The sequence below is a fragment of the Mandrillus leucophaeus genome, unplaced genomic scaffold (assembly GCF_000951045.1).
Source record: "Mandrillus leucophaeus isolate KB7577 unplaced genomic scaffold, Mleu.le_1.0 Scaffold1842, whole genome shotgun sequence".
In the NCBI taxonomy this organism is placed as follows: domain Eukaryota; kingdom Metazoa; phylum Chordata; class Mammalia; order Primates; family Cercopithecidae; genus Mandrillus; species Mandrillus leucophaeus.
The window spans coordinates 318,600-341,223 of NW_012101857.1; the positions used below are offsets into that span (position 1 = coordinate 318,600).

A 22,624-nucleotide genomic window follows, 5' to 3' on the forward strand; every position below is an offset into this window, starting at 1 on the left:
TTTTTTCTTAAAGTTACCTGAATACAACCTGATGGTGTTTTTTTTGTCTTGCCATTTTGAGTCATAAAGCCTTTGAGTTGTTTGGAAATGTGTAAATACGTATGTAACTATAATTATGTATTTACTTTCCTGTTAGTATAACTTTCTAATTTTTATTAATATAGTAGATGTGCATTTTCACTTACAATAAGATTATTAGTGATTTGACTAGATAGATAAGCCTTCCTGGAAAATTTGAATCAGTTTTTCATGTTTTTATTTTTTATTTTTTATATATTTTTTTGAGACAGGGTCTCGCTTTGTCACCCAGGCTAGAGTACAGTGGCGTGATCTCGGCTCACTGCAGCCTCTGCCTCCCAGATTCAAGTGGTTCTCCTGCCTCAGCCTCCCGAGTAGCCGGGATTACAGGCATGTGCTACCACGCCCGGCTAATTTTTATATTTTTAGTAGAGATGGGGTTTCACCATGTTGGCCAGGCTGGTTTCAAACTCCTGACTTCAAGTAATCCGCCCGTCTCGGCCTCCCAAAGTGCTGGGATTACAGGCATGAGCCACCATGCCAGGCCAACTTTTTAAACATTGATACTTATCTGTTTAAATTTACTTGTCTCTGATTCATTTCTGAAAGTGAAATAGAGAAATTCCTAGAAATCTGGAGAGACAAATAATTGTTCTCCAGAGACAAGTGATAAGCATTCCTTTTTCTAAAAACTTGCTCAGAGATTTTATTATGTTATATTTTGAAATGCAGAACTGACCTTTGAGCAAGTATGCTCTTTTAAAGTAAGTTTGGAAATTGCTCTAAAATATTTATTGGTATTGAGTGTTAAATAACAGGTAAAAAGGCACAGAAAACCAATAGGAAATTAGAGTTTTGTAACTGAGTGTCTCCACCAATAATATTTCTCTGACTTTTTTTTTGGGTAATATCGCATCCTTCTGGCTTAAAATGTATTCAGTTATGTGATTTGAAGTGTTTACGAATTAAGACAAATCATTACTAGTTAGAAATGTCTCTTCCAAAAGTAGTACACTATACAATTTTTAGTTTTTGTGCTACTTAGGAGAAAAAAGCAGATATTACCTTATTTTGTGTGCCCTGTCCATTTAATTAGAAGCTCAATGAAAATTTTTATCATATTGTCACCTCTATATGGAATACTGTTAAATGTTTTAGAAAGTTTGAAATTCATTTTTAAATGTGAATCATTATTGTTTGTGTGGGGGGAGGAATGTCAAGTTGGAATTGTGAATCAGGCTTTGCCTTACCAAGTACTTTTATATTAATAGGGATTATTTTGAATCTCTGTAATACATATGTATCCTCTCTAATACATAGAGAATGCAAAAGGAAAATAATTTGAAAGCTATCCTATTTTATTTTGAAAGCAATCTTTTAAAAGCACATTATACATTTATTTGAAAGTTATTTGGAATTGTCTTTTTCTATTTTCTTTTCCTTTAAAGAAGTGGTAGGGGGAAAACATCTGGTATACCCTATAGTCTTTTACTGTGGTCAAGGTAATACAATAGAAAGAACACACTTAACCGGGGTTTGAATCCCAACTGAGCCACTTACTGGTGTTACCTTAAGGAGTGTAATTCTTGTGAACTCATTTTCCTCCTTTATGAAATTTGGGATCATCCTGACTGAGAGGGGAGAATTAAGTCAAATGACATTGTAAAGTGTCTTGCACAGAGCTTGGCACACAGGAGGAACTTAGTAAGTAGCAGGTATTACTCTGTTATGTTACTGTTAGACAAAAGTCAGGGCTGTCCTCAGTTATTTGCACCTACTCAGGATCCCCTATTCACCTAGATAAGGAAAAAACAATTCCTTTATATGTCATTAATTGTAGTACTCTCTCTCTTGAAGTGGGTTTCCTCCTTGGACCCTGTAAAGCTTTGCCACTAACATGTTACCCAAGGCAGGAGACTGCATCATTCCCTGTAGGTGGACCTGTAACTGCTGCTTCCCTGACCCGAAGTTGTGTTCTAGGGCACTCTCTCTACAATGGACCACTATCTTTTCCACACATTGCTTCCCTAAGTCCCTACTGACTTACCCCCTAAGTTGCTTCTTCAGGAATTCTGTACTTCTAACTTGCTCTCAAATGCCTTGTTTTAAAAGCTCTGGAATTCAGCCTGATATCTACAAGTAAGTGCTTCAAAGTTGCCTCTAACCCTGCCACTTTGGGCATATTCAGGTCCTGCTTCTATCTTGGTATTACATTTATACTCAACTGCTTAAAAAAAAAAAGGGAAATATTAGTTTAGGGTAAAATATTCAGTTACTTTAAAAAGAGAAATAAGGCTGGGAACAATGGCTCACGCCTGTAATCCCAGCATTTCAGGCTGCCGAGGCAGGCAGATCACTTGAGGCCAGAAGTTCAAGAGCAGCTTGGCCAACATGGTGCATGCCTGTAGTCCCAGCTACTCAGGAGGCTGAGGCATGAGAATTGCTTGAACCTGGGAGGTGGAGGTTGCAGTGAGCTGAGATCGCCCTGCTGCACTCCAGCCTGGTTGACAGAGCAAGATCTGTCTCCAAAAAAAAAAAAAAACCCAGAAATAAGACCTAAGAATCTAGAAATAAAGTGGGAGTAGAAATAATTATGCCAAAAACCCAGATTAAGACAAGTAATTACATTTGAACAATTACATTTAGTTTTAACAGTTAAGACAAAAAAGTAAATATGGTGGGTTTTACAACTGAAAGGAACATACTACAAGGGAAGATATTTTTTCTAACATTAGGTTCTGAGAAGAATTTACTGTGTGTGGTATTTTGTAAAAGGTTTTGAGTAATAAGATGAATACCTTATTAAATAATAAGGTGGGTCTTTGATAGCAGTTTTCCCCCACAATAGAAAGCGATAGACGCCATCTTCCTTTGGGTTGGCTATGGATCCATCCATCCATCTATCCTTTTATTACCTCATTCCAAGAAGGAATTAAGCCAGCTTACAAAGAGAGGTAAAATACAAACAAACATAAATTAGAGTAAATAATGAAAATCAAGGTTAGTGTTTTCCCAGATCAACACTTAATAAAAGCCCGAGGTATGATGTTTAATGTGGTAATAGGACCTGAAACAGAGGTGAATCTAAAGTAATACATGATTAGCTTTTTTCTTCTTCGGCTTTCTCTCTTGAGTAGAAATTGTCTCTGCAAGTTTTGACAAGAAACTATGTGGCAGGCATTTCAAAATGGAGATCATAGGCCGGGTGTGGTGGCCCATGTTTGTAATCCCAGTGCTTTAGGAGGCCAAGGTAGGAGAATTGCTTGAGGCCTGGAGTTTGAGACCAGCCTGGGCAACATAGTGAGACTCCCATCTGTACAAAAAATTAAAAAATTAGCTGGGTGTGGTGGCATATGCCTGCAGTCCCAGCTACTTGGGAGGCCGAGGTGGGAGGATTGTTAGAGCCCAGGAGTTCAAGGCTGTAGTGAGCTATAATTGTGCCACTGCACTCCAGCCAGGGCAACAGAATGGGACCCTGTCTCAAAAAAAAATCCATCTGTCAATAAAATTGAGGTCATTGTCAAGTATACCGGAAGCATAGCTATTGGTGTGTTGTCAATAGAGGTTAATGTGTTCTGGTGCTGTGCTGTCTAATATGGTAGCTACTATCCAAATGTAGTTATTCAACATTTGAAATGTGGCTAGTCTGAATTAAAACAGGTTATAAATGTCAACCATCAAATTTCAAAGATGAATAGAATAGAAATGGTAACATCTCTCAATTTTTTAATGATTACATTGAATTGAAATGACAATATTTTAGATATATTGTGTTAGATACATTAAAATTTCATTTTTTTTACTGCTACCAGAAAATTTAAAATTGTATGCCTTGTATTTGGGGCTCACTTACCTTTTCTATTGGATGGCACTATTCTAGAGCTATAGATTGCAAATATGTGTGTGCATACATGCATGCATACATAGTTCTGTGCTGTTTTCTTGCCAAGCACATTCTTATTACTAATGTCTCTTCCCATAGTCCGTTATACTCCATGATACTGGTGGGAGAAAGGGAGGATATGGGTTTACAGATAAGCTGTCTCTCTGCACAAGTGAAGAATCAACTTTGGAAATTAGCCTTGTAGGGGAAGATTGATATTTGGGTATGTGGGTTGAAGAGCCTTACTTTCATTCTTGCTGTAATGAGAGCTACCCTCCTGTATCATCTAGATGATGTATCTGTGCTCCTGGAATTCTGAGAAGGGGTTTTAGCTTTTTTGTCTCAGGGAGAAGGGGGATTTGATCCTCATGGTGTTAGTTTTCCCTGGGACCAATCTTGAGGCTTTCAGCTATATGTACCTTTAAGAAGTTGTCCTCTATTTTAAATGTGAGGTCTCAGGTTCTGATATAAACTGACCAAATCATTCCATGAGGCTAGGATGGTTCTGGCTGTTCCACTCTTAGGACCCCTCACCTGTGTACCCGATAGTAGCTGTATTCCCCTCCATACCCACATCAGGGTTTAAGGTTTTAAGCTCATCTTGATTCTACTATAGGTGAGTTTGTATTAAGAGCTCTTAAGGTGTTACCTAATGCAACTGAATTCCTTGGGTAATTTGTCTGATCATAAATATATATCCACTAAGAGTTATGGGAATGAGGGTCTTCCTTAAATTAGCTGTGTGAGAGAAAGAATCTTCACTAGAGTTTGACTCATGATAAATGTTAGAATTTCCAAAGGTTTAGTCATGAAAAGTGTTAGAACTTATAGATTACAATAAAATTTTAATATAGAAATCAAGAACGTGACGGTCCCTGGACAAACCTGAATAAAATATTAAATCTAAGTACCTTGCTCTTTATGAAGTTGTTATAACTCTTATATTTTCTCATCCCCTAATATCTTTATTTTTAGTTTTTGCTATTTTCATTACTCATTTATAAGATTGAATTTTACAAATTACAACTACATGAAACAAAAGGACTTAATTTGTTTATTTCACATTTGATTTTTTTCTTGTCTATTCCTCCTATAATGCTCCCTTTCTTTTAGGTTGCTGCGAAGTGGGAAAAACTTAGCTTAGTACTGATAGATGACTTTATTGGAAGTGGAACTGAACAAGTACTCCTACTTTTTAAGGACTCCTTGAACTCAGATTGCCTGGCTTCATTTAAAATAACGGATCTTGGAAAAATAAACTATTCAGTAAGTTCTATTTACTTATCATATGGTATTTTAAGAACCATTTCAGAAAACTTAAGTGCCCAAAAGCTTTGACCTATCATTTAAATATTTGTGGTTTTATACTTAAAATTTTGAACTTTAAAAATATATAGATTGAATCTTTTAAATATATACATTGAATCTCCTTTCAACAAATGTTATACAAATTGACCATGCTTTTGATATAAATTTGAATTATAGTACATCTGGTAATCACTTAAGTGATAGCAATACTATAAATTAACTTTATTCTTGCTTCTGAAAATCACATTTTATACCAATAAATATAATATTGGATTAAATAAGGAATAAAATGAAGCAAAACTGCTTTAGTAAAGGAAGTAACAGCTCACAGTATCTTGAGATCTTGGACATAAGGGAAATTATGCCCCTGAAGTTTCAAATCAATAAAAAAATCTCTCAAAGCCTCAGTTTTTTCATTAGTAAAAATACATAATTTAATTTTTCTCCAGTTATGGAATTTTAGGATTTTTTGAAAAGCTAATGAGAGCCCAGGAATTCAAGGCTCCAGTGAGCTGTGATTATTATGTTGCACTTCAACCTGGGTGTCGGAGCAAGACACTGTCTCTTAAATAAATAAATGGAAAAATGTTTGCTCTTTAAAAAGAAAACTAACCAGCTGATACTTTGTAAAGCAGTATATAAATGTTAGGTGGTAGTAGTAGGAACCATAATAATTTTTTTCTAGTTATAAGAAGATGATGGGGAAAACATACAGTTTACCTTTGGTTTTTTTTTTTTTTTTTTGGGAGACTGAGTCTCGCTCTTTCATGCCCAGGCTGGAGTGTAGTGGTGCAATGTCAGCTCACTGCAGCCTCCATCCCCTGGGTTCAAATGATTCTCCTGCCTCAGCCTCCCAAGTAGCTGGGATTACAGGTGCGCGCCACTATGCCCGGCTAATTTTTTGTATTTTTAGTAGAGACAGGGTTTCACCATGTTGGTCAGGCTGGTCTTGAACTCCTGACCTCAGGTGATCTGCCCACCTCGGCCTCCCAAAGTTCTGGGATTACAGGCGTGAGCCACCGCGTCTGGCCTAGTTTGCCTTTTATAAAACAGTGTGTAGCACAGGAAACTGTTCTGACTGGATATACTTTAATTGTGTTTTGTTAGTTTTATGAATTTTCAATTATTTCAAAATTTCAGTCTTAGTGTATTTATTTATTTATTTCTTAGAGTGAACCATCGGATTGCAATGAAGATGACTTATTTGAAGACAAACAAGAGAATCGTTACCTGGTGGTTCCACCTCTAGAAACAGGACTGAAAGTTAGTGTCTGTTTGCTTCTTTTGCTTTTCGATTAGTGTTATTCTAAATGAAGGAAAGAACGTTGAAAGAAAGGTCTTAAAGTATAAGCAACTTGGTGCTTGGGGAAAAATGGTATTTCAAAGGATCTTTATCTTTTTGGCACCTGTGTACAAACTATTATGATACTACTTATAAATGTGTCGTCTAAACATGATACCTTTTTTGTAGTAAGACTCTATAGATTTAATAAGCCTCATGAGAGAAAATAGAAGCAGCTCACTTTTGAAAACACGTTCTTTCCGGGATCAGTATACCACAGTATCTTTTTAGAGTAGCAGTGAATATGATAAATCACAATACATTCCAGACATGAACAATTTACTCTCATATTTTCCATAAGAAGCTCCCTAAAAGAGTTTTTTGTTTTTGATTTTTCCCAAGTGTACCAAGGTAATGCACATTCCCTATAAAATACTGAGGCTTTGCAAATAAATGTCAAAACAAAACAAAACAAAGCTAATGATTGTCTGTGATTCCACTTCTTTGAAATAACCAATTTTAACATTTTGGCATGTATATTCTTGCAGATTTTTAAATGAATTTATGCAAATTTACATAGAAATGTGATTATAAGATGTATGTTGTTTTGTAAGCTGCCTTTTTTGTTTATAGCATTTTCAAATATACAGAAACATTCCAAGAATACAGTGATTATCTCTGTATCCCCACATACATTCAACTCTTGTTACTTTAAAAAATCTTATTGGCCTCCTTTGTTTGTGTTTGTGTGTGTGTGTATATATTTTTGTAGAACCATTTAAAAGTTGCAAATGTTATATTTCACTCATAGGTATTTCAGCAGGAATCTCCTAAAAATAAGGATATTCTCCTCATGCAACTACAATACCATTATCAAAGTTAGAAAATTTATTAATGATCCATTAATCTTATTTGCTATCTTGTCCTTATTCAAATATGTTTAGTTATCACAAAAATGTTTTTATAACTGTTTTTTCCAGGATCCAATCAATCAAATTTTTTACTCGCATTTGATTATATCTATTATTGGTCTTTTTATCTAGAATAATTCCCCTTTTCCCCTTTTAAAAATTATGCTAAAGAGGAGGCCATGCTAGTTGTATCCTCTCTTTTGGATTTGTCTCTTTTCTTGCTGTGTTATTGAACTTTTTCCTCTTTGCCTAGGATTGGAAAACTTTTTCTGGAAAGGGCCAGGTGGCAAATATTTTTACTTTGCAGGTTGTTTTAAAATTATTTTGCAACTATTTCATCATTAGAGTGAGTTTACTTTAATAAATGCTTATTGAACATGTATTAGACATGAATTTGAATAGCAGATTAATAAAACATCATAACAGACATAGAACCATGAATGAAGACATTCATCTATTCAAAATTTTTGTACCCTGAACAAAGTAAAAGTAATAAGATGAATTGTGAAAAAAGAAATTGTAATAAATGACAAAATATTAATTTTCTTAATATAAATGTACATTCTTCTATCGTATTTTTGTGAACGTGTAGTGGCCCAGCCTTCTCAGAGGTAAAGTTATTGTAGTTACTAAAAGATTAATTACTCATGTCTTTTTACTCTTGCAGTTTCACTTCTAGAAATCTCTTCTAAGGATAGAGATGATTTTACAAGAATGTTTATGTAGTATTTATAAACTACAATGTTGGCTGAAATCTAAACATACATCATTAGGCGTATAATAAGTAAATTGTGATGTGCTGAACCATGGAATACTATGTAGCTGTCAAAGAGAATAATGCATATTTTTATACTGATTTAGAAATGATGCCAAAGTACTTTAATTTATGAAAGCATGACTTTATGAAAGGTTTAATTTATGAAGCAGGATCAACTCTCCTGATTAAAACTGAAAATGATAGATGAAGTCTCCTTTATAAACCTTCTTAGAGGCTTCAAAAAGCTGACACTATAAGAATAAATTATCAAATCAAACTTTAAAGACTGGAACCCAGAGAGATAAGCAGAACACTGATGCTACTTTTGCCCTGGGAGCATGTGTGTTGAACTTAAATTGGTGGCGCCCCAGGCACCTGACAGAAACAAACAGAAAATCCTCTCTGGAAACACACATTCATCCTAGCCCTCATAAATCTCACAAGTAATTTTTCAAAGAAAATGAGCTGTCCACAGAATAACTAAACACATAAAGAAAAAAGGCATCATGAGTAAGTATTCACAGAAAATAACCAAACAGCATCTATTTCAAGCAAAAACACACTGAAATAAAAAACTCAATAGATGACTTTAACAGTTAAAGAGATAAAAGAGATACAGAGCAAATTAGTGAACCCAAATATATGAGAAAAATTATCCAGAATGTAGCACAGAGATGAGGAAAGTATGAAAGGCTTTAAACAACATTAAGGGAAGGAAGGGAGGAATGGAGGTGGTGGATAAGAGATAACTATCTCTTATATCCATTTTGTTTCAAGTATCCACATGTTAACAGTAGCTTTCAATGTAGATAATAAAGTTCTAAATGCTGGAAGGCCTTTTAGAGATGAGCAAGCCTACCTTTGCACCATTTTGCACATGATGTAACAAATAGAGAGCCGGAAAGGTTAAGTGACTTACAGAGTTAGAACTAGAGTCCATTTCACTGTTCTTTCTCCCCTAAAATTTGTATTCCAATCAGTTAATGGAAGGGGAGATGGGGAGACCAGGACCTTGGAGAATCTTGTACACATGTACACAGATGTTCATAGCAGCATTGTTTGTAACACTGCACAACTGAGCATAACCCAAATACCCATCAGCTGGAGAATGGAGAAGTAAATTGTGGCAGTCATATGATGGAATACTGTAAGCAATGGAAGGAATGAACTACAGCTACTAGTGTCAACATGGGCAACTCTAAAGCCTGATACATGCAGAATGATTCCATTTATAAAAGGTTCAGAAGCAAAACACAAAAAACTTAAAATATTCCTTAAGAATTCATGCAAAGGTTGTAAAATTTGAAGACAGGTAAGGAAATTATCTTAAAAGGCCAAGGTAATATTGACTCCAGGGGAGAAAGGGCAACTGTGATTGTGGAGGGCACCTGGGCAGCTCCTGGACTGCTACTTTTTGATTTGGGTGGAATTACATGGGTGTCGGCCTCATTATTAGTCTGTAAAATGTTATTTTGTAATGTGCATTCTTCTGCATGTATGATAGAGATCACAATAAAGAACAAAAAAGCAAGGTTCAGTGTCATGCAGTGCGATGTGCTCCTTGTATTTGGTTTTGGGTGGGTTTTTGTTGGTGCAAAGGAAAAAGCATTCCTTAACATGCACATGGAAAAGTTCTGGGAAGGTACACAATCTATTGGTTTTGCAAATGGAATTGAGCATCTAGGAAGAGAAGGTGAGGTGTACTTTTTCACATTGTTTAAGTTTCTTACCATGTGTCTAATTTATTTTTGTAGCTTTGTAGCAAAACTTCACAGCCAAGATTATTTAACTACTCTGCTGAATCACTATATCGTCCTGGAGTAAGGGCCATGTTAAGGAGGAAGGAAGAGTGAACACTGTTAATTTTCGAGGGTGCATTTCAGTCTGCCCACATAGTTTTTTCTTCTACTCCCCACCCCTCCAGTAGCTCAGCTGTGGCTACATACCTTTGATGGGTACATCTGCCTCTCCCTGTCACAAATTACTGAGTGATGGAGTGTGAATCATGTGCAGCCCACAGAACTAGGTCAGCATAGGAAGTTTTAAAACATTAGCTAGACACTTCACATACTTTGCGCAATAAGGTGATACATAGTAATAATTCAGTCTTCATTCTCCAATTTCTATTCATTGATTAAAAGAAAAATAATTTACTTGCCTTGAAATGTAATTTAAAAGAAAAGAATCCCAAAAGTGATGCATTTTGTTGTTTAAATGTAGAAAAAGATGTTTCATTAAAAGCCAGATGAATACTTAAACAGCCTCAGATATCCACCTGAAATGAAACAACTTCTATCAGTTCAATAACATGACTCTTTAAATTTTCAGTAGCAAAATATATTCTGTGAATGTTTCATCCTTAGTGCTGAAATCTAGTTATCTGGTATCATGAAAGGAATGGATTGCTGTATGCGCGGTTCAGAGCCAAATTGTTATTTTTTTCAGTAGTTTTCAGTATTTTTCAGTAGACTCTAGCACCGAGTTTATTAGCACAAAAATAAACATAGTTTGGGAGCTATTACAATTTTAATTTTATTTAAAAATTTTGCTATAAAGGTTATATGAACAGAAAATTTCAAACAGTATCAGATTAAAAGTGATAATTTCTATTCATTATGATGTCTTTGCTTATGTGGATGCCTTGTTTATGAAGCAGAAATTATTTCAACAAGAAAAAGTTATTTTGTGTGGGGTGAGTGTATTTGTAGGCCTTGATTTTTATTCACATTGATTCGAAGTTACTTAATGACTCACTAGTGAAACATGCTAATATATTGCCACTCTCTCAATTTGATACATAAACTCTATGTTGCAGTTATTTTCTATATTTTCCTTTGAAAGAAGATACATTTTTTAAACTTAGAGACTTAAAATCTATAAACAAAACAGTTTTGCTCTGAGAAGTATTTTATTTTCTGCAGAAAAATGAATTGATACGCACATTTGGAGAAAGTACTTCCTGAATTATTGGTATGTCTGGTTTCATTTGAAATCATGTTTCTTGCAACTATTTTTCTTTCTACTTTATAGATTTGTTTTTCTTCTTTTCGGGAATTACGGCAGCATCTCTTTCTTAAGGAAAAAATTATTTCAAAATCTTACAAAGCTTTGATAAACCTGGTTCAAGGAAAAGATGATAATACATCAAGTGCAGAGGAGGTAAAAGTAATCATGTGACCATTTTATCATTTTATGAATTAAAAATCTGTGAGCTATTGAAAAGTCATTTAAATTGGAATATTAGAATATATTAGAAAATGCTGCTCAGTGGATCAAGAAGAAAAGCAGCAGAGGTTATAATGGTGGACTTTTATGACATTGAAAAATATTTGATTAAGGAGCCAATATTTTATCGATTTGTATGTAATTCTGTAGCATATTAAAGTTTCAGTTATCAGGAACCTTGGGGAACAAGTCCTTTTGTTTACAGATTTAACTGTTAAACTTTTTTATTTGTATTGTTTGGATAGAAATTACTCATAAGTGAATTATGTGTTTACTGACTTCTTAAATAGAATATACTGAGTATTATTTAACTTTGTATTGGTGATGACATAATTTTATTATTAGTATAATGATTGTTCTTTTAGTCTGTTGGATTGTTTCTTTCTAAGGATATTTTTCCCTCTAGCAAGTGTTCCTACACTGCTATGGGTTTTTTAGTCCTTCTATCTGCTTTTTATAATTTTATTCTCTTTTTCCTTGTGGCTGATTATAATAAGATCCTCCTCAGGGCCGGGTGTGGTGGCTCATGCTTGTAATCCCAGCACTTTGGGAGGCCAAGATGGGTGGATCATGAGGTCAAGAGATTGAGACCATTCTGGCCAACATGGTGAGACCCCGTCTCTACTAAAAATACAAAAATTAGCTGGGCGTGGTGGCATATGCCTGTAATCCCAGCTACTTGGGAGGCTGAGGTAGGAGAATCACTTGAACCTGGGAGGCAGAGGTTGCAGTGAACTGAGATCCTGCCATTGCACTCCAGCCTGGGTGACAAGAGTAAAACTCCATCTCAAAAAAAAAAAAAAAGAAAAAAGAAAAAAAAAAAGAACTTCCTCAGGTCTCTTATGTGGTAACTTATGTCAGTACATTAATGTAGGAAGTTAGTAAAAACTGCTGAAACTTCGTAAAAATAATATTTATGCACATTAATTTCATACCGAGAAAGACACACATGGCGACACTAGAAGTAAATCAGTAAGAGCTGAACTAATGTTGCTTTTTATTCCCTCAAGTCACTGTAGTGCCTAGCTCTGACTTCCTTCTGGATTGACCATTTTTGTCATGGGCTATGCTTTGTATTTGTATTCCAGTCTTAGCCATATAAGGATTTGGGTCCAAAATATGATCTTGTTAATGTAATAAAACATAACAAAAACACATTGTGTTGCTATATTACTGTTCTAATTTCCTGGGAAACCTCATGAAAGTCATTGTTAAAACTGTTACACCATTTCCTTTCCTCACCTCAATGATTTTGCCAATTTTAGAAAGGGGAAGGAATGTTTAGAAATTAATATATTGAAACCACTATGTGCAAGGCCCCATTTTTGGCCCTTTACATTGTTAGTTTTAAAAGCAAACCTGGCAGGTAGTAAAAATGTCCCCAGGTTTCAGATGAATAGCCTGCTTCAGAACTCACAACTACTGGCAGAAGTGTCAGATTCCTGGGAACATATTTTGTCTCCTATTGAGTGAATGCCCCTATCTTTCTTCAGTAATTACCACATAGAGAGGCAGTATAGGGTAACAGTTAAGGAAGAGCATGGGCTCTGGGACCAGTTGGATTCAGTTCAGATCCCAGCCCTGCTACTTGCTGTGTGACCCTGGGCAAGTTACATAACTTCCCTGTACCTCATTTTTCTAATCTGTAAAATGTAGATGATAATACCACAGACCTAGGGTACTAGGGTTATCGTGTGGGTTAAATGAATTGATACAAAAATGGCATTTGGAACAGTGCCTGGCATAAAGCAAACACTCAGTAGATGTTGTATATTATTATTATCATTACTATTATTCTTATTACTGCTGTTTCTAATGTTGTATATCCATATGTGTGTGGAAATGAGTATGGCTTGGACTTTTAAGAATAAAATTTTAGCAATAAGCTCTAAGTAGTCTAAAGATAGTTTAATCAGTTTTATTCATACAAAAGTTTACAGTTATAGGCTTAGTGCAAGTCACTGATAAAATATAGAGTGGATTATTTTCAGTATAACTGGGGTACATATAATCAGACTTTTTTTTTTTTTTCCGAAATGGACTCCAGGTTTACCTCCCTTTTGACTCTCTGTTGGATACCTCATCTGAATAGATAGGGAATTTTATATATTTTATACATTTCATGTTAGTAAATTGTGTATAATCTATAATATGATATGTTATGATTTGTTTTTAAATATTTAGGTCATAAGCCCTAGCCAAAAGCACACTTAACTTTTTTTTTTAGTTTTGCTACACATGGTACATATTTTATAATTAGTTATTTAAACTTTTTTTTTTTATAAGGAATGTCTTGTTCCTCTTTGTGGTGAAGAAGAAAATTCCGTCCATATCTCAGATGAAAAGTTATCAGACAATTTTCAAGATTCAGAACAGCTAGTAGAGAAGATATGGTATCGTGTAATGGATGATAGCTTGGTTGTTGGAGTGAAAACTACATCTTCTTTAAAGCTGTAAGTAAATTCCAACATGATAACACTATCTTGATGCTCCAGAACAGTACTGTCCAATAGAAATTAATGTAAGCCACATGTGCAATTTTAAATGTTCTAGAGGCCATATTTAAAAATGTAAATAGAAGCAGGGGAAATTATTATTATTATTATTATTATTATTATTTTTGAGACAAAGTCTCACTCTGTTGCCCAGGATGGAGTGCAATAGGATGATCTCGGCTCACTGCAACCTCCACCTGCTGGGATCAAGCAATTCTCATGCCCCAGCCTCCCCAGTAGCTGGAATTATAGGCATGCACCATCATGCCCGGCTAGTTTTTGTATTTTTGGTAGAGATGGGGTTTCACCATGTTGGCCAGGTTGCTCTCAAACTCCTGAACTCAAGTGATCCCACCCACCTCGGCCTCCCAAAACGCTGGGACTACAGGTATGAGCCACCATGCCTGGCCATTTTAATGATATGTTTTATTTAACCCAATATATCCAAAACATTATCATTTTAACTTGTAATTAGTATAAAAATTGTTAATAAGATATTTTGCATCTGTTTTTTCATACAAAGTTTTTAAAAGTTGGTGTGTATTTTATGTGTATAACCTATCACAATTCCAACTAGCCACATTTCTGGTGCTTAATAGCCACATATATCTAATAGCTACTCTCTTGGCCAGCACAACTCCAGAAGTATCTCTTTTACACAAATGCATTGAGTTAATAATATGAGGAGGATGAGGTTTATGAAATTAAGACGCTATAGTCTCACGGTGGAGATAATCAAACAGCGTACAGAACTTTTTAATCAAAACATTTAGAGGCATTAGGGATACTTAGAGACCATTGACCAAAGTGAATAGGTAAAAGTTTAGTTAAATAACAAAGTATCTCCCTCTGATAACAGACGATATTCTCTTTTGGGCTGTTGAAATCACGGATAGAGAAGTAATGTGCATACCATCTATATCTGCAGTCTAGCAAATAGCTTTTTAGCCAAAACAGTCTAAATACAGGCATTACAGTAATTACATTGAATTTGAACCACAGATACACAAATAGAGAGAAACCAGATAGTGCCTTGTAATAGGTGATGTCAGTATATTTGAGCAGCTTAACATAGTAAGGGAGCCAGACTACTTATCTCATGGGTTTGAGATATGGATTTATTGTTTTGTTTCAGTGAATTTCTAAGCTGTTTTGGGCTGGTTGATCATCTGGGTTTTTCTTCTCTTTAATGTATTAATCAATTTTATATTGTAAAATAAGTCTCGCATTCTTGTGATAAACAGTTTGTCACTAGATTTGGTTTGCTGTCCTTTGGTCAAGAATATGTGCATCTAAATTCATGAGTGAAATTGGCTTGAAATTTTCTTGAATGATACTTGCCTGGTTTTAGTATCAAGGCTATGCTAGTTTATAAATGAATTGAGGAATATTTCCTTTTTTCCTGTTCTCCGGAGCAGTTTGTGTAAATTTGGAATTACCTGCTCTTTGATATTTGGTTGTAGTCGCCTGGAATGCAGTAGAAATCTGGCATTTTCTTTGTGAGGTGACTTTTAACTGCTGATTCAATTTCTATAGTTATAGGATTATTCACATTTTAATTTATTCTTGAATACGTTTTGCTTATATTTTTCAATTATCATATTTATTAGCATAAGTTGTTCCTAAGATCCTCTTTAGGTATTTATCAACTGTATTGTTAGTGTTTGTCAGTGTCTTTTTATTCCAAATCTTATTTGTGTCTTCTGTTTCCTTGATCTTGCCAGAGATTCATCCATTTTATTTGATCTTTTCAAATAATTAAATTTTTTGTTGATCTTCCATTGTGTATTCCCTGTTCATTTCTGATCCCTTATTATTTACTTTTACTTTATTTGGATGTATTCTGTTATTCTTTTTCTAAATATTTGACAGTGACATGATTAAGTGCAGATTTCTTTTTTTTTTTTTTTTTCCTCCTTTAGATTGTTGAGCTTCCTCAAACTGTTTTGTTTTCTTCTGGCAATTCAAAAAATTCTTAATTCTTAATTCTCAACATACTGATGCTTCCTAACTTTCTCTAGTATCTGTCTCCTTCTGGAACTTCAGTTAGTACTCTGTTAGACCTTCTCATTCCATACTCTATGTCTCTTAACATCTGTTTCATATTTTCTATTCATCTAGATAATTTCTTCTGATCTATATTATTTTCACTAATTATATCTTCAGTTCTTTCTATTCAGCTATTTAATCCAGTCATTGAGTTTCTAAGTTTTATTATTATTTGTATTATCATAAGTTTTATTCTTTCTTTTTTAGATCTGCCTGGTAATTTTTTATTCTCTATTTTCTGTCTTGTCTTTTTTTTTTTTCATATGCAAAACAGAATTACTTAAAATGTTTTTAGATATAGAACATTTCAAACATACAAAGAGAATAGTGTGGTGAACCCTTCTGCCCATCACTCTGCTCCAGTAATTATCAACTCGTTGCTAATCTTGTTTCATCTATACCTCCATGCACTCCTCACCCCCATCCCCCAGATTATTTTGAAGCACTCAAAGGCATTATATTATTTCATCTGTAACTATTCCAGTGTATGTATCTACAAAATAAGAACTTAAAAAATATAATTCCCCCCCCAAAATTAACAGTAATTCCCTCAGTAAATGGTCAAATTTCCCATTTCTGAATTTAAAAGTATTTTTTCAAGTCATGAGTCAGATAAGGACTATAAATTGGACTTGACTGTTATCTCTAAGTCCTTTGTAATCTGTAGTCTGTAGGTATCCTTTTTCTGTCTTTTTTTTTTTTTAATGCAAAGTATATTTTATAGAAGCCAGGCAGTTTGCCCTGTGAAGTTCTATAGACTGGATTTTGCTGATTACTTCCTGTGGTATTGCTTAACATGTTTCTCTGTCTCCTGTATTTCCTCCAAATTGATGGTTAGATCTAGAGACTGGGTCAGAATAATGCCTGGATTTTTGTTAACAGAATACTTCATAGTATTGCTTTCTTCCATTGGGAAGTATATAAAGTGTGGTCATTTTCCTTTTGTGATATTAGCAACTATTGATGCTCATTGCTTAGTTCCATTGTTCCATTACATTTTACAACATGATGGTATTCTAATTCTATTATTGCTTCTTTATTTATTACCTGGAATACTTCTGTAAAGAGAAACCTCTTCTCATCAATTATTTAGTTAGACCCTCAAATATAATTTGTAATTTAGAAATCAGAATTTGAGTGCAAGAAGTGCTTATTTATCCTGAGTGAGTTGTTGTTTCTGGGCCTTTTTAGTAAGCAGAGGTAGGAAATAATGTGTTTTGTTAGTTTGGTTTGTTGTGGTTTTGGTTTATTTAGAGATAAAATATACTGTAAGTCCATGCTGATACTTCCAATTCAGATTAAGGACTTCACATTTTTACTTATCACCATGATGTAAAAACTTCAAGGTTTTTGCTTATCATCATGATGTATCTTCTTCTTTCTGTATCATCTTTCTCCCCTGTTGATAATTCCAATTCTCTGTTGTACCTACTACATAATTACTCTACAGTATATATGTAGTGTTGATAAAACAGCATTCCCAACAAAACAGTAGTTCAATTAGTGCAAATGAAGATTTTTGAGTTCTTTTAAAATCTTTAGTATAACTCATTAGACATGGTCAAGTTCCTGTATTAAAGGAGTTTTCTGTATTAAATTTCTACATTAAAGTTCTTTCTTTGGTCATGTCCCCATTCTTACCTGTTTGACAATGCTGGAATATACTACAATAAGCCTGTATATATTTGTAAATTATTATAAATGTAGATATGGAAAGAATTGCTGAGGGATAAACAATATTCTGACTGAAAAAACAGATTTTATTCAAGTCATTTAGAGGAACAAAAAATACAATTTTTAGTTTAGAGCTATTTGCATTCTAAAGTATTACCAAAATAAACTCTTAAAAAATAATGAGTAGGTTTTTTCTTGTTTAAAAAGAGGAGACAAAAAAAGACCTACTTAAAAAATAAAATCCAGGCATTATTTTACCATTCCTTTACCTTAAATTTTTTTTTCTTTAATTTCTCTTACTATCATTCCTAATACCATTCCTCTATCTTAAAAGTTTTACTTTCCTAAAACCTAGCATATTTACAATGTTTTTGCTTGCCTTTTTAAAGAGAGGTGCTATCACAGGACCTTTAAAAATGTGTTTGGCTTTTACTCTTAACTTTCTGATGTATTTTACATTTGAAATGATGTTTTCTAGGAAAGGAAAGAATAAACATTTTTTTTACTGTTGTTTGTATGATGACATTTAATCATCAATTTGATTTTAAAGAATGAGCTTTTAGATTAAACCAAAGTCTGGGTTTTTTACAGGTCCCTGAATGATGTGACTTTATCATTGTTAATGGATCGAGCCCATGACTCCAGATTTCGGCTTCTTAAGTGTCAAAATAGAGTGATTAAGTTGAGTACAAATCCTTTCCCAGCACCATACTTGAAGCCAGATGAAATAGGATTGGAAGCAAAAAGGGTCAAGTTGACCCCTGATAGCAAGAAAGAGGAAAGCTTTGTTTGTGAACACCCATCTAAGAAAGAGTGTGTACAGATAATTACTGCTGTAACATCTCTTTCACCACTTTTAGCATTCAGTAAATTTTGTTGCACTGTACTGCTACACATTATGGAGAGAGAAAGTGGTAACTGTCCCAAAGATCGTTATGTTGTGTGTGGCAGAGTGTTTTTAAGTCTAGAAGATCTTTCAACTGGGAAGTACCTACTGACGTTTCCAAAGAAGAAACCTATAGGTAATTTTGTTGGCATTTTTAGATTATATATTTAATTGAATTAGAAAATTTTAAGAATTCTGTTTATCTGATAATGGACAGAGTTTAATGATAGAGCTTGTGACTTTTTTTGTAGAGCACATGGAAGATCTGTTTGCACTTCTCGCAGCATTCCACAAATCTTGTTTTCAAATCATGTCACCTGGCTATGCCCTGAATTCAATGAAGGTGTGGCTCTTAGAACATATGAAATGTGAAATAATCAAAGAATTTCCAGAAGTGTACTTTTGTGAAAGGCCGGGAAGTTTCTATGGGACACTCTTCACCTGGAAACAGAGAACACCATTTGAAGGGATTTTAATAATCTATTCCAGGTAATGCATATTAAATTGTAATCAGTCCAGAGAAGTTAGTGTCTATGAGTGTGATCAATGTGTGGTTCAACAGCGATCTGCATGGGTTTTGTATTATTGCCATGGCTTAGCATGAATGGACACATTGGCTTCATTTAGAAACTGAAGATCTCTGCTTTAATTTTATATTTGTTTTTGGCTTTTTTTAGTGCCTAGTAATTATTTTGAGATTTCCTGTTACCTCTCTGCCACAGTAAAATTTTTAAAAATATTATATTGACCTTATTACTCAGCAAAAAAAAATTTAATTGGAAACAATCTGATTAATATTAACTGACTTGATATGGGATATGTATATTTGATTGCTGTAGTCTGAATTTTATCAATTCTCACATACGTAATTGGTTCTGTTTATCATTATGGTGTTTATAAATGAATATTAATTGATTACTGCAGTATATTGTACTTGACTGCTTTGTGCTGTCCTAATTTTTGTAATATTTTGTTTGGTTTTTTATTTTAGGAATCAAACAGTTATGTTCCAGTGCCTTCATAATCTCATCAGAATTCTCCCTATAAACTGTTTCCTCAAAAATCTAAAATCAGGAAGTGAGAATTTCCTAATTGATAATATGGCATTTACTTTGGAGAAGGAACTAGTCACCCTTAGTTCTCTTTCTTCTGCCATAGCTAAACATGAAAGCAATTTTATGCAGAGGTGTGAAGTGAGCAAAGGAAAGAGTAGTGTCGTCGTGGCTGCTTTATCAGACAGAAGGGAAAATATCCATCCCTACAGAGAAGAACTTCAGAGAGAAAAGAAGAAAATGTTGCAAATGAACCTAAAAGTGAGTGGTGCCCTTTACAGGGAAATAACTTTGAAAGTAGCTGAGGTTCAGTTGAAATCAGACTTCGCTGCACAGAAACTGAGTAATTTATAATTGTAATTTCAATTTGATCATATTTTAAAATATGTTTTCACCACCATATAAGATTTTGGTTCTACTTGCTATATGCCTCCTTTGTAAAAATAAACACCGAGGCTTACTGTAGTAGAATCTTTAGTTTTGATGATGCACAAAATAAACAGCAGCGGTTCTCAACTAGGGCCATTTTGTCTCCCTCTCCTCTACCCCTAAGGGGCATTTGGCTATGTCTGGAGATATTTTTTTTTTGGTTGTCAGAAGTTGTGGGGTCAGGAAGGAGTGAGGCACAGGTGCTGTGGGAGGAGACCAGAGATGCTGCTAAACATCCTACTATGCAAAAGACAGCCCCCTACAACAAAGAATTATCCAGCCCAAAATGTCAGTAATGCAGAGGTTGAGAAATCCTGTCTTAGAGTTACTTAAGTGAAGACTGAAGTGGCATAATAGTATTTTGGTCTAAATCTTTTAAAAGCTTCATTTTTTTTCTTGCTTTCTGCTTAGTAAAACCTAGCATGTAAAAATCAACTTCAAGTAGATAAATTAAGCAAGGTTGTAAGGATCCACAAGTTTCTGTAAATATCAATATTTCTCCTACAAAAATTTAAATGGCAGATTGTCTGGGCGAGACCTTTAAAATGAAAGTTTTTGAAACCCTTGCCAATTTGAATGTTATTACAAAGCTGCCCTGAAATCATGTAAGTCTATAAGAATGTAAAAATTGTAAGGCATTTTTCAGAAAAGCGTATCTCTTTCGAAAGGCTGAGTATACCTTACAGGCCACTGTTTAAAAAAAAAAAAAAAATGAAAATGCTTTTAAACTATCTGAAATTCCAACTCTAGGCAAAATTAAAATATAAAATTCTAACTAAAGTAACGTAAAGAATATGGTACTCCTTAGGGACTGAGAAATTTAAAAATAAATGAAAATTCACTTCAGTTAAGAAGTGATTTATAAGGGGTCCAATGAGATACATTTCAAAGGGATAAATATTCAAGCTAGTCTTTTCTTTGAAAAATAAGAATGCTGGATTAATAAGAGAGCTTCAGGAGAAAGAAAAGACGCAAAAGGATACGGGCCAGAATAAATATTCCTGATCCTTTTTGCTCTAAAATCCTTAAGTGAGATGCAAGTTTCCATCTCAGTTGAAAGAAAGAAAGATGATTATAGAATGTAGCATCTTGTGCTTGTAGCTGTGAAGTGCTAATTCTGTCATGCCTTACAAATGCTTATACCTAATGATCTTGTGATGCACATGATTTTTAGAGAATATAGGTTATTAGTTTCTTGTCTTGGTTTTTATGATGGTACATATAATAAGGGACCTCCTTTCCTAGTAATCCATTGCAAATTGAGATAGAACTCTACAGTTGTATCCCTGTGAAATGTCAATGGAAAATATTTCAGACTTTCTCCAAATGGAAATGGAATAAATTCAGGATTAATTGTAGAAATCTGGAAAGAATATATGTCATGTGCTGTCTGTTGAAACTGCCCATGACATGTTCTGAAAGAACAACCAAATGTAAAATACAGGAAGTAAATTGTAAAGTAGAAGTGGTGAAAAAACTAAACAGTCATGTTAGTAGAGTTGCTTAGAAAAAAAAAAAACTAAACAGGATTTAATTGTAATAGTTTATGTGTAGGGAAGTTAAGATACTAAAAATAACATATTGCTTATTTTTTAATTATCAATGCAACCAAAAGATACAGATATGCCAAATAACTTACTAGTGAATTTTGTACTCCAGTATTTTTTTTTTAACTTACTACAAACTAGAAAAGCCAAAGTTGAAGAAATGACACTCTTGCAACTTTGATGATTCAGTTGTCTCTTTGCATCTACAAGCGTATTTTATTGACTACTGCCCTGGTCACAACTCTGAGACTCCTCTCAAAAACACAGTCCTCCCAAATCCACACTGCCAAATTGAAAGTGAATTGTGTTTTGGAATGTAGCTAAGGAGATGCATGAAAACACCTTGATCCTGTACTCTTGTTGCAAATTATTTCAAACACTGTAGACCCTTTAAGAATTCTAATAGTACACAAGTGAATCTCTTATTGTCCTCAGAGCATCTCTTTATACCATGTAGAATTGACTACTCATTTTTTTCTAGTGTTAGAAAGGAAAAGATGCTATTAACTTACATCTCTCCCTGCTCTCCCCAGAAGAAACAAAAACTTCCAACTCTCTTGGCTAGAAACCTGTGTAAAACTTTGCTTTCTTTTTCCTTTTTGCCTAAAACTTGGACAGTATCAGAAACTGAGAGGATTCTATTTTCTTCCTTGTCCTCTAAATTACGAAGATGTTACTTTCCACTCTAAGAATTTGGGAGTGAAACATCTTTCTTGTGTAACCCATCTGAAGAATTTTAGGCTTCTGCTAAAGACAGTGTGGTACAATGGAAAGAATGCTGATACATAAACAGTATTCTTAATTCTTCAAGGGTTTGTTCTGTTTTCCATTTTTGGACTTTCTATATTTGTTGCTGTATTGCTTTACTGCCTCAACAAAATAGCCCTGTCCTGTAAGATCCTACTATGATGAATATCCTTGCAATGCTAATGGTCTGGTCACTTTCTAGGGCCTTATTTCAATGATCCTGCCTTTCCTTTTTATTCAGAAGGGTGTCATACTATTCAGGTCCTGAACCTTAGTAAGGGCGGTAAATCAGACCCCTACCACGCTTTGACTATTCAGATTTTTTTGCTGTGCTACACCTGTGAGCACCTATGCTGGACAA

The 22,624-nt window shown here is 34.3% G+C and overlaps 1 protein-coding gene across 1 annotated transcript in view; it reads left to right on the plus strand.

Moving 5' to 3' along the window:
• Positions 1-19,894, plus strand: part of FANCB (Fanconi anemia, complementation group B) — a 28,770-nt gene extending 8,876 nt beyond the window's left edge. Inside the window, exons 4-10 of the mRNA XM_011977807.1 lie at positions 5,015-5,167; positions 6,380-6,472; positions 11,190-11,324; positions 13,671-13,837; positions 18,194-18,624; positions 18,740-18,977; positions 19,480-19,894. Of these exons, the coding sequence (XP_011833197.1) occupies positions 5,015-5,167; positions 6,380-6,472; positions 11,190-11,324; positions 13,671-13,837; positions 18,194-18,624; positions 18,740-18,977; positions 19,480-19,894 (1,632 nt within the window). The remainder of the gene's footprint in view (positions 1-5,014; positions 5,168-6,379; positions 6,473-11,189; positions 11,325-13,670; positions 13,838-18,193; positions 18,625-18,739; positions 18,978-19,479) is intronic.
• The last annotated feature ends 2,730 nt before the right edge of the window (positions 19,895-22,624 follow it).